Raw genomic sequence first — 13,545 nt, forward strand, 5'->3', positions numbered from 1 at the left:
ATTGCATTGAGAAAGTGAATCCAAATAAATTCCAAGCTTTCCTTCAACAGAGATCACCAGTTAGAGATCCTAAGGTTAGATCAGAAAATAATAATTTCAAATCAATATTTCCCCGATTATTAAAGAAGACGAATGTACTGAGTTATCCCAAAAGGATTGAACTTTATAGTAACGACTCATGAAAATCTTTGAATAAAACCTTGTTAAAAAATAGTTAGTTTCGGTATTTTGCCTTTTTTAGATTTCTATATTGGTTTACCGTTGATTTGGAAATTAACTTAAACACTTAAAGGGATTGTAAGCGTTATTTCAAGTGACCCTCCATGCAATCATGACAATGCCCGATTAATAAAATACCCTTAATACCTTTATCTAATCGACAAATAATGTGTAAGATACTGTCGTTTTTCTAGTTTGAAAAGTGTACAAATTTGAAATTTCCTATCTACGTTTTCCTAAGGTAGAAATGCGCAAGTCGCTTTTGTAGAAAAACCACAATTAAAATTTAGTCAGTTTTCTTTAAATATAAACATTGATACCTAATTCATACTTGATCAGATAAAGCTTTTAAGACCATTCCGTTGTACATTGCCATCTTTGGATGGAGTGTCACTGTTTGGTTTAAATAAATGTTTAGAAAAGTTAAATCAGAAATAAAAATAAATCTGTTTTTATCAATAGAAATAAAACAACTTATTCTATAAAAAATGATTATAATCTTACCAATCTAATTCATATTTTTAAAGAAAAAGTCTAAGATGGCTTCGAAAGGTTACTCTGTAGCACGTGTACATGTGGACGGAATGACTTGCGGCAGATGCGTGAACTATATTGAATCCAATATGGCGGAGATCCAAGGGGTTCACCATATTAAAGTCGACTTAGAGCAGAAAGAAGCAACTGTTTCATTCGACCGGTGAGGTTTTTTGTATTTATATTAAAGGAACTCTCATCATAATCGTGAGCCTTAATTTAAAGAGTTCTATAAAAAAAATTCACCGCAATTCACAATTAAAACAATGATGGAAAGTCCAATTGTAACTCGTATACTTTGAATTGATTATTTAAGGCTGCAATCAGTCGGTTTCTAAATGAAAAGAATTAGCAAGACAATTTCTTAGATCAGGCCTATTACACAATGTAAAAGGACGACATCGGGTTACAAAGATGTAGGGATTAGAAAACTCTTTTACTTCACGTCACTATTTCTTTGTATAGCTATACTTTAGGAGCGTGTTGACCAGCGTGGCTGTTGCAATGCTAGTAAATGATGTTGGAACAAAGTTCACCGCCAGGCTCATTTCGGAAGTTGGAACTCTGACAATAGGAAAAGAGTTTTTGTGTTTTATTAAATGTGGATCCCCCTCCCCCTTCCTTCTTCTAGAAAAGCACCCCCCCCCCTCTTCCATCCCGGCATATATGAAATTTAAGATTCAGCAGGAGGGGGTGGGAGGTTGTATTTAAGAAATAGGAGAATATGCGACTTTTTCTCTCATTTTTAGATTCTAAATCCAAGAATTTTAAGTTAAAATGCTATTTTTAAATGAATAAAATGAAACTCTATTAAGATGGTATGACTTGTCAGTCGTGTGTACGAAATATTACCGGTAAACTAACCGGTCTCCAGGGAGTGTACAACTGTTACATCACGTTAGGAAAATCAGCTGATCAGCGCAATTTTGAACATTTTGTAATTTTTATTTCAATTTGAATTAATATAAAGGTATTTTTTACAATTTTCATTATCAATTTTATTCTGATATTTAGAGGATAAATGTCATCGAATTTTTAAGAAAAATTTTTAATTTTAAATCCAAATTAGTTCAATATTAATATTTTAAGATTTTACAAATTTTATTATAAACCTTTTTCTGCTGGTATTTAGAGGATAAAGAGGCAGTTATCGAATTTAACAGTGAAATGGTTAGTCAAGAGGATTTAATGGAATTCATAAATAAAATATCAGACAAATTTACAGGTCCTTAAAAAAAAACTTCAAAAAGTAAAATAAAATAAAATATTGTCAAATTTTTTATTTTCAGCATCTCTTCCTTCTCCAGCTTGTGCAGTACAGATAGATTTAATTGATGGATTAGATGGCAATTCTGTTTCAGCTGTACAACCATATCATACAAATATAGCAGAGGATAACTCAGAAATCAACAAAGCAGATTATCAAAAATGCTTTTTTAGAGTAAATGTAAGAATCTTTTTTTTAAGAAAAATAACATATATTTTTAATTTTTCAAAACATATTTAAGGGGATGACATGTGCAAGTTGTGTTGCTGCAATAGAAAAACATGTGAAGAAAATAGGTGAAATTTAAAAAAAAAACATTTTATTTTTCTTTATCATAACTATAGCCGGGCACTTAGTTCACCTTTTTCTTCCAAATATTTGAAATAATAATATGAAAAAAGTTCGCTGATTTCCAACAGCTTTTTAAATCAAAATTATTTTTAAGTAATATTTTGAAATTTTGACACCGTCTCTGCAGATGTCATGTGGATTCCCACAAAAAAATTGAATACAAACAAAAAACAAACAAAAAAGAACGCCAAATATTTCTAAAGATTATCACTAGATGGGGTTGGAAGTGTAATGGTTGCTTTGATGTCGGCGAAGGCAGAAGTACTGTTTGACCCTGCTGTTCTTCAGCCGAAAGATATTGCACACTCTATAGGTTTACTAGGTAATTCTTCAATCTATAGGTTTACTAGGTAATTCTTCAATCTATAGGTTTACTAGGTAATTCTTCAATCTATAGGTTTAAAATCAGATCAGGGTTTCCAACTCATTTAACATACCATTAAAATATTTCTAAAAATCTGGGTTTCCATGACATTTATCAGACTTATAAAATATTTCTAAAATCAGGGTTTCCAGCAAATTTATCATATCAATAAAATATTTCTAAAATCAGGGTTTCCAGCAAATTTATCATATCAATAAAATATTTCTAAAATCAGGGTTTCCAGCAAATTTATCATATCAATTAAAATTTTTCTAAAATCAGGGTTTCCAACTCAAATATTGGACGAAGAACCAACGCATGGTGATATTGAACTTAACATAAAAGGTAAGAAGATTTTTGTGAGTAAAGAAAAAAGGTAATCTGGACAATATTAGTATATTATACACGGACAATAATATAGGTTTTATAACAAACAAAAGTAATCTTAATTTTTTATGTATATTTATGAATAATAAAACAATATTTAGGAATAATAAAAAATGTTTATGAAAAAAATTAATGTTTAGGAATAATAGACAATGTTTAGGAATAATAAACAATTTTTAGGAATCTGGAAATCATAACAATGCTTGGGAATTTCAAACAATGATTAGAGGAATAATAAACATTTTTTTGGAATAATAAACAATGTTTAGGAATAAATATCAATTCTTGGGATTAATAAACAATGTTTAGGAATAACAAACAATGTTTAGGAATAAAAAGCAATCTTTAGGAATGACCTGCAGCTCATGTGTGCATCTGATAGAATCAACTATTATAAAAACAGAAGGTAGATTTATCTATAAAAGTTTTAAAAAAACTATAATTGGCTGATATTATGAAGGAAAAAATAGATCTCATAAGATAAAATAAGTTAAACATATTAAACATTGGAATATTCAAGTATTTTAAACCAGCTGTACACTAGCAGCACTATATGAAATTAATTTGATTTTCAAAAATTAAAAAAATCTTATAGTCCTTAATAACTCCCATACCTTATATTGCGCAATCCTGTTTTTAAAGATTTTAAAGCAATTATTATTATTTTTTTTGATTTCAGTAAATTTTTAAATTCCTCATTTAAATGATTATTCCGGTTCTTTCTCTTCTGAAATTAATAAACTTTTTTGTTAATAAAGATAGCAACGGAAAAACATGATACATCAACAGGAAAAAAGTCTCATATTTAATTAACAATTTGCTTCTAAAATATTTAGGGGTTCAGGCAGTACAGGTTGCACTAACCACAGAGAAGGGAAAAATCAAGTTTGATCCTGATATATTAGGTAAGAAAATGATAGATTGATGAGATTAATATGCAATTTGTTAATTTATATAATTCTGAAATATATAACAGTTAAATTATAAAATATACATGTATGCCTATTGCTAACTCAATTTTTTTAAGCAAATTAATAATTATTATATATCTACACTTTCCTTGGCTGTTATTTCAAGTTTATTGCAAACAAATGTTATTTGTCACTCTCTCCTTAATCATCTTAATTTGTCATTATTTAGATCTCCTTAATTATATTAATTTATAATTGATCAGGTGTTAGGGACATAATTAAGGCAATAGAAGATCTTGGATTTGACGTCTCCATCGTTAAAAGGTAAAAAATAAATAATAAATAAAAATGAATTATTTATAATCATAGTTATTTTGTTATAAGGGGAGAAGAACGAGGATTTCCAGATCACAAGGATGAGATTTTAAAATGGAGGAATTCCTTCCTTGTTTCTCTTGTGTTTGGTCTTCCATGCATGATAGGGAGGCCGCCATTTTGTTAAATCAGCTGACAGAGACAAACTTTATTTGATTTGAAAATTTTAACCGGGAAAATTAAGGTTGTTTTAATCTTTAAAAAAGAATCAGTACACCACAATATGGATAGTGTACAGAAAGGGAGTATTTGAATGCAGAGTTCAGAGATTTAGTTAAAGCTTGAAACAAACTCAAAATATTTTCCAAAACAGTTTTACTATTATTTCAGTATTCCTTTACAACTATTGTTTTAAAATAATGCGACCTATAGTGATGTTGTACTACATGATTGCTATGCCTATGGATTCCTGCTGTGTATTGCCAGGTAAACTTAAAAACATTTTTAAACAAATGAGATATTTTGAATAATCAATGTTTTGTTATCAGACTATAAGGAAGCTACAGAGCATAGATTCATTTTAGAGTTTAAGAATCAACTTAAAAGACCTAAAAAAATTACGGGAAATTTTGACTTTACATTTATCATTTTGATTGAGGTTAGCTATACAGAAATCTTAAGAAAAAGAAGAAGAAACTATCTTTGTATAATAAGGGAATTGTATTTTTTTCATAGAAGGTAAACTGTTAGTGGTGGAAAGTTCCATCATTTTTATTTAGGCCTTTCTCTGGAGAATATTCTACTTTTTCTTCTGTCAACTCCTGTCCAGTTCATTGGAGGACGACATTTTTATATACAGGTCAATATATGCAAGCATACGAAGGAAAAATTTAAAGTAAATTTCTTAAAAGATGAGGTGGATTTCTGTTGCTATAGAGGTTTTGTTCAAAATTTCAGCACAGTTACTTTTAAAGTTTCCAAACGTAAAAAATTATTTTAATTTGTCAAGGCCTGGGCAGCAATGAAGCATGGTAACACCAACATGGATGTACTTGTTGTTCTGGCAACAACAATATCATACCTTTACAGCTGTGCTGTTGTTCTTGCATCTATGATCATGCAGGAAATCAATCAATCAATTAAAAAATATCATAAATTTGTAGATCAATAATTTTATTTTGCAATCAGATTATGCCTAATTTTCAAATCCAATTATAGAGAAATTATGATATAGACACTTGAAAGCACTTTTTTAAGGATTTGTGCTGGAAAAATATAAATAATCTTGAATGACCATGGGTTATATTTTCTAAAATCAGTTCAAAATTTCTTATTATGATGAAAAATATTACCAAAATCTATAAAATAAAGCTTTTCGCTCATATATTTATATCAATATTTTAACTATAGCTGGCCAAACGGCTGAACCAAATTGGCTCACATTTTTTAGTAAACCCATGTTTACCTAGGGGATGACATAAGTTAAATAATTTTGGAAATTTTTTAAGTCCACAAGAAACGCAGGGCACTTCAGCTAAAATTATGATTATATACCAAGGGCAGGTAAACGGCGGGAGCAACTATGAGTATAAATAAAAATTTAATCATGGGTAATGTTGGCCACTCCCACTATTATTATATAAATAGGATGTAAAAGTTCTGAATTATGAAATTTATCAAAACCTTGACTTGTATCTGAATTGATTGATTGTCAAAATAGGACCACACAAGTCCCATGACCTTCTTCGACACACCACCGATGCTGATGGTCTTTATCTCACTGGGTAGATGGTTGGAACATATTGCAAAGTCTAAAACAAGTGATGCACTTGCCAAACTACTTTCTTTACAGGTAGACGATTTAATTTTACAGAAACAAAAACAACTTTATTAATGCTGAATTCTACAATGTATGTTTGGTCATATTCGTAACATGAAGAGAAAAGGAAAGTAAATGATTATCAGTTTCATCTCAAATCTGTTTTGCTGGGAAATAAATTCTAGACTTATCTTTTAAGAGAATCTTTCATTTAACTTTGAACTATTGAATAAAAAAAATAAGTTGAGGTATACTAAATTTTTTTCTGAACTTCACTGACACCTAAAGACTATAAAATAGACACAAATATTGAGACTGAATTATACTAAGGCCACTGAGGCTGTTATTGTGGAGCTTGGTGAAGATGGACAAATTGTTTGTGAGAAGCAAATTAGTGTAGATTTGGTACACAAAGGGGATATTTTGAAGGTAAGCTTTACCATAAGATAATGCTAAGAATGATGCGCTTTAAAAATCTTAATATGCGAACAATGTGAATAAAGTTCAGTATGTAGTTTGTTTTGTCATAGAAAATGTGAAACTTATATTTACCTTTTTTAACAATTTGTTTGTTAGGTCTAAGAAAATGTGAATGATTGTAAATGTTCAGGTTTTTAGCAGTATCAATTTGTTGTATGGCTTCAGAAATACATAAATTGTTAACAACCTAATTTGTCGTCCACATATATAATTATGCACTTATTCTCTTTTTATCTTTGGAAATTAATTGTCTCCATGACATTCATAATATAAGGCTGTAGATACAGGCCACGGTAATTGGGGCTTCAGGGCTTCGGCTACCGCCACTCGGGCATAACAGTATCATTGCACATGTCATGCTCACTCTATGACCCATGCACTCCGGGAGGAAGCAGAGGGTTGCAGGGAGGGTAGTTACCTGATAGCATTCATGTTATTGGGGAGTCATAATAGATAGATAGATTGCACATTTTGTGAGCATGGTTGAATAGGTTGTTCCTGGTACCAAGATTCCTGTGGATGGCAGGGTTGTTTCTGGAGATTCATTATGCGATGAATCACTTATAACTGGAGAAAGCATGCCTGTTAGGAAATTAAATACTAGCATTATTACATTTATACAAAATTAAAAGTACACTCTTTTATATGTACTTCAAAGATTGACTTGATAAGGTTCAATGCTGTTAATAATTCAGGAAAGAGATTGATTCGATGGTAATCGGTGGTTCTATAAATCAAAATGGTTCCCTACTTATTAAAGCAACTCATGTTGGGGATGAAACAGCCTTAAGGCAATGAAATTTGAATGAAAAAAGATTATCAATAGACCTAAAATAATATATATACATTTTTTCCTTCAAATAAAATCAGCCTGCCTCCTTTACTAAATTACTTTGTCCATTCATTTTTTAAGTAATTTAATTTTTTTGGTAATTTCATGTAAGGCTGAAGACCTGATACAATTCAGTTAATTCATAATAAAAGTCAATTTTTACATTTTCCCAAAAGCATTTAACCCCTGCCCTTCCATCCAATGCAAGGGGAGTATATTCTGGGAAATAAATACAAATTCATTTTACATATACAGTCAGATTGTGAAGTTGGTTGAGGAAGCCCAGACTAGCAAGGCTCCAATCCAGCAGTTAGCGGATACTATTGCTGGATACTTTGTACCTATTGTAGTATCAGTCAGGTCATTGTTTCCACATATTTATAAACAATTTTAGGAACATTTTCAACAAGAATTTATTTGGAACATTAATTGTTTTTAATCCCTTTTTAAAACATACCTAAAGGAACTGAGTTCTTGCAACAAACTCTTGTTTTTGAAACTCTATATTTTTACAACCCAATATTATACACCTTTGATATTTGAAACAATAAATTCTGTTGGATCAAATAGTTTTGTGAAGATATAGGGATTAGAAAATTTAAGTTTGTGGCATTATGTGGCAAGAACTTAGTTCCTTTGAAAATAACCTCAGACTGTAAAATCTCCTAAATCTCAATTCTCAACAGCTTGGTAACACTGACCTGCTGGCTGGTAGTTGGCTACGTGAGGCCGGGTTCTCTGCCAGTTTCTGACATGGAACGTAATATGTACAGCGCTCAAGAACTGGTTTGGCAATTTGCTTTCAGAATGGCTCTGACAGGTTTTTTTTCAGATCGATATTTTAGCAATATAATTTTCTTCTTCTTATAATTATTATTATTTAATATGAGTTAAAGTGCCAATTAAGTATTTTTTTTATATTTTTTTCAGTATTGGCAATAGCATGTCCCTGTGCGCTTGGTCTAGCTACTCCTACTGCTGTGATGGTTGGGACTGGGGTTGGGGCCATTAATGGAATTCTAATCAAAGGTATGAAATATTAGATTATCATAAATAAATTTGGGATTAGAAAATATATTTCAAAATTTTAAGGACAAACTTTTCTCTACTTTTTGTTCTCAGGTGCAGAACCACTGGAGAATGCCCACAAAGTAAAAACTGTCGTCTTCGATAAAACAGGAAAGAAAATATTTAAAATTAAAAATGTTTATTTGCTAGTTTATTCAGAATTTCTTTTATTTTTAGGAACCATTACCTACGGTGTTCCAATGGTGGCCAGAATTGTATTAGGCAATCTTGTTTAATAATTTTTTTGCCGAAAGACATTATGTTCTGTTAGGTTTAGATTAAAACTGGGCGGTTAAAAAATATGTAAAAAAAATCAAGCAAATTGAGGGTTTCTTGAATTTGATTTTATTTAACAATGCTTTATAAGAAACACTCATATTTTGCAATCTTTTGAGATGATAATTTAAAAGACGCCCAAAAATTTGGATTTTTTAAGAAGTTAAATTTTATTATTGAGTATTATTTGAATGATTAATTTTAGTGAAGGAGCTATGCATAGACCTAGCAGAATCGTTTGCTACTTTGTTAGCAGCCATTGGTAATATTTTGTTATATTTTGTTTTGACAGAAATATAGACAATCTTTGGTAATATGCCCTTATATAAAGAACGGATTTTTTTTAATAGACAGAAATATTGTTATTAACTGCCATTGGTAACTTATTTTTACTTGAATGCCTTATTTACAACGGTAACCTTAAAACCTTTACCTGAGCAATAATGAGGATGATATTGTCGTTTTCCTAGGTTTAAAAATGTTTAATTGTTGAGAAATGTGCAAGTCACTTTTGTAGAGAAACCACAATTGAAAATAAGATTTTTTCAATACAACATGAATTTCTAATTCATACTTAATCATAGAAAGCTTTTAAGAGAATTGTCGTGAAACGGGTATTGCCATCTTCGCTCACAGTCCCTTTAACAGAAATCATGCGGTTACAAAATTAAATATTTTCACCTAAAAAAAAATAATTCTACATTCTATGTCATTATTATCAAACATGGGTTAAAAAACTATTAAATTGATGGGTCGCTACAATCACTTTTACAATCCATTTAAAGGAATTAGTCATTGATTTCATTTCAAAATTAGGGTAACATACAATGAAAACCAGAAAACTGTAGAATAGGAAGACGACATTGAACCAATATTAAAGTGTCTCATATTCATTTTACTATTTAAAGTCATAACTTGAGTTTAAAAGTCATAACTTGAGTTTTAAAGTCATAACTTGAGTTTAAAAGTCATAACTTGAGTTTAAAAGTCATAACTTGAGTTTAAAAGTCATAACTTGAGTTTAAAAGTCATAAATTGAGTTTAAAAGTCATAACTTGAGTTTAAAAGTCATAACTTGAGATTAAAAGTCATAACTTAAATTTAAAAGTCATAACTTGATTTCAAAAGTCCACTTCCTATTCCATAGTTTTCTGGTTAAATTGGTGAACAATCCTTTGCAGAAGAATGTTTTTAAGGAACTGCTGAGAGCTCAAGCGAGCATCCTTTGGGGACAGCTATTGTCAAATATGTTCAAAAGGTGAGGAGAGAAATATTTTAAAAATTAAGAAATTTATTTTCAGAGAACCAAGAGATAATTAGATTTATTTTACCCCCCCCCCCCCTCACTACACAATACCATGATGGACAATGAGTTCAGTTAACAAAGCGTCAGCACATTTATATTTTTTAATCACATTAGAGAACCTAGAGAAAATTAGATTTATTTTAACCCCTCCCCTAGGGAATAAATGATAATGATAATCCTTTATGGGAAATTAACTAGAAAATACAGCAATATCATTATTATATTTAATTATATTTAAACATCTGAACTCTGTCAAAAATATTAAGAATAAGAATATTATTCGTGAAATTAGTAATGCAAAATTCGCAAAATACTCACCAATGATTTCAGGTATTTGGGAAGGAGATGTTAGGAAAAGCAAATGAGTTTCAATCTGTTCCAGGGTGCGGACTCAAGGTAGAATTATTTCATATCTAACAAATTGTTGGATGTTAGTTGATTGTATTTCTACCGATAAAAGAATAAAAATAAAATATTTGTAGTAAACATTTTGTCGCCAAAGATGCTAGAGACCAGATCCCGGATGGTGAAATCCGGATTTTAGAATTCTAATGACGGATTTAGGTCTTAAATACCAGGTCGTTAACAGTTAGAACCAGGACCTAAACGATTTGAAGCAGGTCCTAAATAGTTAGAACCAGGACCTAAACAGTTAAAATCATGTCCAAAACAGTGATAACCAGGTCCTAAACGGTTTTAATCAGTTACTAAGCGGTTTATAGCAGGTACAAATTACTTAGAACCAGGTCCTTTACATCCTAAACAGTTTGATCCAGATCCTAAACAGTTTGAACCAGGTTCTAAACGGTTTGAACCAGATCCTAAACGGTTTGAACCAGATCCTAAACAGTTTGAACCAGGTCCTAAGCAGTTTGAACCAGGTCCTAAACAGTTTGAACCAAATTCTAAACAGTTTGAACCAGATCCTAAATAGTTTGAACCAGATCCTAAATAGTTTGAACCAGATCCTAAACAGTTTGAACCAGATCCTAAACAGATTGAACTATGTCGTAAGTCAAAAAGGTTTGCAGTTAGATCAGCAACAGAATTTTATGATAATTATTATAAAAAGGAGCGCCAAGCGTCATTACACAGCCAAGTATTTTATATTCTTCTTGTGTTTAAGGTTCGAATATCTCATATATCTGGAATTCTCGATATTGCCAGAAATTCCAAGATATTACAAGAATATGCTTCATCCAATTATTATTTTTCCAAGAACTATAATAATTGTTAACAAAAGAACACGAGGATTTGATAAGCAGTTTACAATAGCAGATACAGAAATTGATGTCAGGTTATACAAAACATAAATTTTAAATAATTACCTCAAATTATTAAAGATATCACTTATCGTTTCATAAAAAATATAAAAACGTAAATAAATCTTTTAAAATAATAAAATAAATCTAAAATAAACCGTTTTAAAGCATTTTTTTAGTTTGGTAAAAGAGTCTGATTTGTCAAGTCGAGGTTTAGAGGCTGAAAAAACGGATCCAATTGTCTTTATCGGTAAAAATTAAAAAAAAAAAAATTGTTAATTAAACTTTTATTTGTTTTTTTTTCAACAAAAAACCTTTTTTTAATATGTCTTTTTTTCGGTAAACACAAATACACAAATCTTTTTTCGAATATCAGCATTTTTCTTTTTTATTTTTGTACCCTTTTCTATTTGTATATCTAAAGTAAAACTTAGTTGTTTTTTCTCTTTTTACCTTTTTCTGGATATAGTCTAGGAAACGGTTAGTTATACAACCTAATTAGATTTCGAGAAACTTACAAGAAATCCAATAAATGAAACATTCAGTTCATTGATTTTTTTTGAAGACAGGTTTATTCTTATTTTTTTATTTTGTTTGAGGGAATCGTGAATGGATGAGAAGAAATGGTATCGAAGTTGAGATTTCAGTGGAGAAGAAAATGTTCAGGTCTGGTTTAAAATTTTCTGACAAAAAACTCGAGAAAACAAAATTTCTAATTTTTTATCTTTTCTAGAGAAGAGGAATATGGACGAACTGCAGGAACAAATTCCTTTTTTTGAGGAGTGGGGTGGGCCGTGAGGGGGAAACCATGACAAAATTTTGACTTTTGTTTATCCTTAAATCAATAATATTGGCTTTTTTCAAGTAACTGTGTGTTAAAAAGGCCAAAAAATATCAAAGGAGTACTGAGTAGTGAAAACATGTCAGTGTTTAATCAAACGTAAATTAACTTCAGTTTGCCGTGGGGGAGTACTGAGTAGTGAACTATGAGAAAGAGAAACTCGGGATTAAAAAAAAACTTGAAAAAACTAGATTATGTTAATTTTCCTCCTTGTCTCCTCCTTTTGCTTAAACAAGTTTGAGGATACCGTTGTAACTCTGTCAATTGAAAACATGTCGAGAGAGTCTCATTGAAAAGTTGATTGAAATAAAAAATAATTTAAAAATGTATATTTTTAGTTTATACACTGAAACAGCAGGGATTAGAGGTCATTCTTTTAACAGGTACAAAAACAAGCAAATAATATTGATTTTTTAAAGGAAATATATATTTTCTAAAAAAATCTTTGAGGGAATTCAAATTTTCTAATCTTAGCAACCAAATGGTGTTAAGCTTTGATATTTCAAACATTTTTGATCAATCAGAATTCATAGTTTGAAATATCTTAGATCTACGACAATGGGTTGCAAATATATAGATATTGGAAAATTTGAGTTTGTGGCAAAAACTCCTCGAAATTTCAATGTCTTAAAAATCAAGACTTTTCAAGGAGGTACAATCAAGAGATGTTTTTGGGTAAAATTTTTTGTCTGGGAAACCGAAATTGTCCCATATTTTGTTTTGGTCATGAAATTCAGCATCGTTTTCGCTTCCTTTCACAAAGTTCATTTTCGCGAAAAAATGCGAAGTGTCGCTAAAAAAAATTGCGAAATCCTAATAAACATTTTTGCGTTTTTTCGCGAAAGTTTCGTTCGCTGTAAACCCAAGTTTTGAAACAAGAAAAAAATAAGGAACTGGACAGAAAATGAAAATTAATGGAAGGGAAAATATGTTATTGAGAAATATATTTTTTCTTTCAGAAGATATTATCTCTGTACAGATCTATTTACATATGATAGGTTTCTTTTTCATCTAATTTATTCAGTATTTATATTATATTGTGTTCTCTTACCAATTAATATCTGGTATTAACAGATATAGATAGATATATATATATAAACGGTATTTAAACCTAAATAGAATGGGGTTCCTGTAGATACCCCCCCCCCTCTCTTCTCCAACAGCTCTGTTAAAAAGATATAGATATATATATATATATAAACGGTATTTAAACCTAAATAGAATGGGGTTCCTGTAGATACCCCCCCCTCTCTCTTCTCCAGCAGCTCTGTTAAAAAGATATAGATATATATATATATATAAACGGTATTTAA

General features: G+C 30.2%; 1 protein-coding gene across 1 annotated transcript in view; it reads left to right on the forward strand.

Moving 5' to 3' along the window:
• LOC111704918 (copper-transporting ATPase 2) overlaps window positions 1–13,545 on the forward strand; it is a 33,942-nt gene that overhangs the window by 13,727 nt on the left and 6,670 nt on the right. The window contains exons 8-41 of the mRNA XM_023477305.1: window positions 1–74; window positions 747–916; window positions 1,230–1,327; window positions 1,569–1,655; window positions 1,886–1,978; window positions 2,043–2,200; window positions 2,262–2,316; window positions 2,586–2,693; window positions 3,018–3,080; window positions 3,472–3,528; window positions 3,959–4,027; window positions 4,297–4,357; window positions 4,418–4,515; window positions 4,781–4,834; window positions 5,128–5,207; window positions 5,358–5,471; window positions 6,069–6,200; window positions 6,498–6,596; window positions 7,139–7,236; window positions 7,343–7,438; window positions 7,735–7,839; window positions 8,166–8,299; window positions 8,410–8,508; window positions 8,602–8,658; window positions 8,725–8,769; window positions 9,029–9,085; window positions 10,020–10,081; window positions 10,460–10,525; window positions 11,256–11,331; window positions 11,372–11,426; window positions 11,571–11,641; window positions 11,991–12,057; window positions 12,125–12,156; window positions 12,571–12,615. Coding sequence (XP_023333073.1) covers window positions 1–74; window positions 747–916; window positions 1,230–1,327; window positions 1,569–1,655; window positions 1,886–1,978; window positions 2,043–2,200; window positions 2,262–2,316; window positions 2,586–2,693; window positions 3,018–3,080; window positions 3,472–3,528; window positions 3,959–4,027; window positions 4,297–4,357; window positions 4,418–4,515; window positions 4,781–4,834; window positions 5,128–5,207; window positions 5,358–5,471; window positions 6,069–6,200; window positions 6,498–6,596; window positions 7,139–7,236; window positions 7,343–7,438; window positions 7,735–7,839; window positions 8,166–8,299; window positions 8,410–8,508; window positions 8,602–8,658; window positions 8,725–8,769; window positions 9,029–9,085; window positions 10,020–10,081; window positions 10,460–10,525; window positions 11,256–11,331; window positions 11,372–11,426; window positions 11,571–11,641; window positions 11,991–12,057; window positions 12,125–12,156; window positions 12,571–12,615 — 2,835 coding nt within the window. The remainder of the gene's footprint in view (window positions 75–746; window positions 917–1,229; window positions 1,328–1,568; window positions 1,656–1,885; window positions 1,979–2,042; window positions 2,201–2,261; window positions 2,317–2,585; window positions 2,694–3,017; window positions 3,081–3,471; window positions 3,529–3,958; window positions 4,028–4,296; window positions 4,358–4,417; window positions 4,516–4,780; window positions 4,835–5,127; window positions 5,208–5,357; window positions 5,472–6,068; window positions 6,201–6,497; window positions 6,597–7,138; window positions 7,237–7,342; window positions 7,439–7,734; window positions 7,840–8,165; window positions 8,300–8,409; window positions 8,509–8,601; window positions 8,659–8,724; window positions 8,770–9,028; window positions 9,086–10,019; window positions 10,082–10,459; window positions 10,526–11,255; window positions 11,332–11,371; window positions 11,427–11,570; window positions 11,642–11,990; window positions 12,058–12,124; window positions 12,157–12,570; window positions 12,616–13,545) is intronic.

Source organism: Eurytemora carolleeae, unplaced genomic scaffold, assembly GCF_000591075.1.
Source record: "Eurytemora carolleeae unplaced genomic scaffold, Eaff_2.0 scaffold376, whole genome shotgun sequence".
Taxonomy (NCBI): Eukaryota; Metazoa; Arthropoda; class Copepoda; order Calanoida; family Temoridae; genus Eurytemora; species Eurytemora carolleeae.